General features: G+C 48.2%; 1 protein-coding gene across 1 annotated transcript; it reads right to left on the reverse strand.

Moving 5' to 3' along the window:
- Positions 1 to 1478: 1478 nt before the first annotated feature.
- On the reverse strand, positions 1479 to 2819 carry LOC136526940 (oxygen-evolving enhancer protein 1, chloroplastic-like). The gene is made up of 2 exons (XM_066519509.1): positions 2490 to 2819; positions 1479 to 2385 (listed from the first exon to the last, which is right to left on the reverse strand). Exons 1-2 carry the CDS (start codon positions 2730 to 2732, stop codon positions 1630 to 1632), a joined length of 999 nt encoding a protein of 332 aa, XP_066375606.1. The 5' UTR covers positions 2733 to 2819; the 3' UTR covers positions 1479 to 1629.
- Positions 2820 to 3896: the final 1077 nt, after the last annotated feature.

Here is a 3896-nt window from a genome sequence, read left to right on the forward strand (position 1 = left end):
AGCTTTGCAACATCTCCAAGCCATTTTCACCTCCATGGCATATGTTGCTCACACACATATACCTATGGACTAATCACCTGTGTATCTCACATAAACACAATTAGTCCACCTAGGTTGTCACTCAATTACCAAAACCAAACAAGGACCTTTCAACATTAACATAAGAGGTTCCTGTTTGGCTGCCTGGGAATCTACCAGTACGCAAAAAAGTGAAGGGGCTTGGGGATTTATAGACATGAGAAGTCAAAATAGTGCCCTTTTACTCAAATTCTTGGATAAATCCTATAACAATGCAGATAGTCCTTGGGTGAAACTAACTTGATCGAAGTCGTATGCCAACAATCAAACCCCACCACAAGCCAGGAGCCAGTTGGATCCTTTTGGTGGAAGGATATCATGAAACTTTTTGGCAAGTTCCAGTGTCTCACAACTTACACTCCAAACAAAGGCAAACTCAATCCTTTTCTGGTCAGATCAATGGACTGGTCCCTCCCTAAAAGTCACCTTCCCCCAGCTCTTCTCCTTTGCTAGAAAACTAAATTGCTCGGTCAGGTATTTCTAGATTAAGAAGTCAGCAGGATTTTCAGTCTGCCCCTTTCCACACAGGCCGCCAGTCAACTAGAAGAAGTACAGTCCATTATCCAAGATAGACAGTGGGATGAGAAAGAGTCTGATGTTTGGCAATACTCTTGGGGATCGGCTCAATTTAGAAGCAAAAAAGCTTTACTCCTTGCTGTTAGGGACCATGGAAGCCTCACCCCTTTTCTCTTGGTTATGGTCCTCAAGCAATCTGGGCAAACACAAGTTTTTCTTTTGGCTCCTCATTAGGGATAGACTCAATACAAGAAACCTTTTGAGAAGGAAAAACAAAGGCCCTTGATTACTATCTCATTACATCGTCTAATGTAGAGACCGAGACTTTTTTCATTTGCTTGATGATATAAACTCCCTTTATCTAAAAAAATATGCTCCTGCCGAGGTTGTCGAGAAGAACATCTAAATATTTTGTCAAGAAGAACATCTAAATGTTTTGTGCGGAGACGAATGTCTAAATCTTGGGTTTTGATTATAATAATCTACCATATAATCCAACTTGTTTGGATCACAATCACATTTAGTTGATTATTATAATTACAATGGATGCAGACAGGACCTTAGGCTCAAGTGGTTAGGTCTTTGCGGTTGAATTTTTTGGTGTTTAGGCTTAGTGCATGTTTAGATCAGCTAAATGCCTCAATCTAGTTGTTAGCCTTAGTTAAAAATTAGATAGCTAACCATCAGCCCATGTGTGTTTAGATACTTGGCTAATAGGTTCATACGTTTATAGCAATGGACTATTAGCTCTTGTGCTAAGCTAGTGCGAGCTTATTAGCTAACTTTTTCTATGACATTTTTATAACTAACAATTAATCTCTGGTATCATCAAACAGCCTCGTAGCTCTGTGTCTGCACAGGGGAGTTCATGAGAACACAAGAAAGAAGAAACTCAAACTGAAATTAAAAACCAACAGCCCGAATTTGCATTAATAGGTACATACACGATCCCTCTGCTCTCAAAAGTTCTCCATGGTACACTTTCCCAAGGTCCGATCCATGACGGTCCGGCGCCTAGCAGTTAGAACGAACCAATCACTCGAGCTGCGCGTACCAGATCCCCTGGATCTTGACATCCTTGGGCACCTTGGCCCCAAGGTCAGTGTCCGACGGCTGCACGCTCTCGAAGACGCCGATGACCTCGCCGGTCTCCGGGTTGCTCTTGGTGACGCTCAACGTGATGTTGCCGGTCGACGAGGCGGTGTTCTTGATGTTCTCTTTCTGGAGCTCCTCCTCGTCGCCTCTGCCTCCGGCGGGGAGCGCGACGGCGTTGTCGTACCCGGTGGAGCCACCACGGCCCTTGGGGTCGAGGAAGGAGGAGCCACGGTAGCTGGGCACGAGGAAGGGCCCGCCGAAGCTCTCGGGCTTGCCGGTGGCGACAAGCTGCTTGACGGTGAAGAGGAAGGGCACGCGCTCGCCTCCCGGGAGCTGCACGGTGACGGCGGCGTAGTCGATGCCGTCCTTCTCCTCGAACTTGAGGGTGCCGTCGGAGCCGACCTCGAGCGGGCCCTCGATCTCGTCCAGCGTGTAGGTGAGGCGGGTCATGAGCTTGGTCTTCTGGAACTCGGGCGGCGCGTTCTTGGCGATGCCCTCCGCCTTGACGGTGAAGGACGTCGGCTCCAGGCACAGCTTCTTCAACTGGTACTTGCCGGCCTTGAACGGGAACGCCTCCACGCCGCCGTCGATGGTTGGGCACTGGTTCGCCGTGCCCGTGCCCTTCACCTCCAGGTACGTCTTGCTCTGGATCTCGTCGTAGGTCAGCCTCTTGGGCGTGCCCTCCGCGCTCGCGCCCTTCACACAGCACACACACACACACACACACGTGTCATTGACATCAACTTCGATCGATCTTGAGGAGCAGGCAGCTGGCAAGCTTGCTGATAATGCGTGCTTACCGAGACGAGGAGCGCCGAGGTGGCGAGCGCGAAGCCGGCGAGCTTGGCGGCGTCGACGCACTTGCTGGCGACGTCCCTGAAGTCGGACTGGAGGGAGCACGTGATCCTGGCGGCGCCGGCGTCGACGCCGAACGCCCTGGCGAGGTGCGACGACGGGCGGGACGGCAGCGAGGCGGAGTGCGCCCGGCCGCCGATCTTGGCCGGCTGCATCAGGGTGGCCGCGGCTTGGAGCGAGGCTGCCATCGTCGTCGTCGCCACGGCGGTGTTGCTGTTGCCTTTTCCGTCTGGTGGGGCGTGTCGTGAAGGGCGTTTTGTGAGGGCGGGAGAGTTCGTTATCTACGCGCAGCTGAGCGGAGGCCACAGACGGAGGATAAGAGCAGCGGATAAGGGGTCTCCTCCCATTGGTGACCTTGGGCTATGGTGATGCCGGGTGCACACGTGGCATGCCCAGGTGCCACTCCTCGCTAGCACTTGTGGTTTTGGTTTGTAGGGACCACCGGAGAAGGATCTCCGCTCCTCAGCCTAATCCCCATGGTCAGACCATGGTATACAGTTTTTAGTGGAGCAATTAAAGTTTATTTAATCAGTTGGATGGTAACATTTTGGTGAACGACGCAATTGGGATGTCAAATGACAGAACCAGTTGCAAAACTTGTTAAGCATTTAGCAAGTTGTATATTTGTTGTATCAGCCAAGCTCAATAGCTAAAATATCATTTCTGAAGTTTCTGCCTCACACATTATGGGGCCAAAATTTCTTGAAAAACCCATCTTAAATCCCTTCTCTTTGGAGGGCTCCTCCTCTTTTTGCACCTTTCTTATCCTCTTTGCAACTGATTTTTCCCTTTTCTTTGATAGTATCTCCAGTTGCAACACTATAACTTTGAAACAGTTAGGTGAGTACGCATCAGACAATGAGACACCTAATAAAAGTATATAGATAGATAAAGATTCCTAAAGGCTAAAGAAAGAAAGAAACCGCCCTTTCTATTATTTACTAAATCATTTTCCACAAAAAGGGATGCAAGGAGACTTAGGTATCTATGAAAAAGTAGCCTTTCTAAGCTACGCAACAGAAATTCAGTAAGTCAAAGAAATTGTGGAGTTGGCAATGTTGTGGACTAAAAAGAACAAACCAAGATTAATAGAAAATGCGCATCATTAGCTCACCTTTGGCTTGTGGTTTTGTTTCAACATCATCCTCAACTTTTGGTTCTGAGCCAGAACCTAAACCAAGCTTGTTATTAGTAACATGAGTCTGTACAGACTGAAAGTTTCCCGGTTCCACAAACAATAAAGGCTAGTACGCAATATTAGACAATCAGTACGGAGCAATTGTGCAAATATATACTGTGTTGTGGCTTGATCAAGTGTGAGATAATCATAATTTCTAAAAAAGATTGCCAAA

This window comes from Miscanthus floridulus, chromosome 19, assembly GCF_019320115.1.
Source record: "Miscanthus floridulus cultivar M001 chromosome 19, ASM1932011v1, whole genome shotgun sequence".
In the NCBI taxonomy this organism is placed as follows: Eukaryota; Viridiplantae; Streptophyta; class Magnoliopsida; order Poales; family Poaceae; genus Miscanthus; species Miscanthus floridulus.

What these genes read in the sequence shown, in the direction of transcription:
- LOC136526940 (XM_066519509.1), bottom strand. Translation starts at nt 2,732, where the DNA reads ATGGCAGCCTCGCTCCAAGCCGCGGCCACCCTGATGCAGCCGGCCAAG. An exon ending in CCTCGGCGCTCCTCGTCTCG is followed by an intron (nt 2,386 to 2,489) that starts GTAAGCACGCAT and finishes TGCTGTGTGAAG; the next exon opens with GGCGCGAGCGCGGAGGGCAC.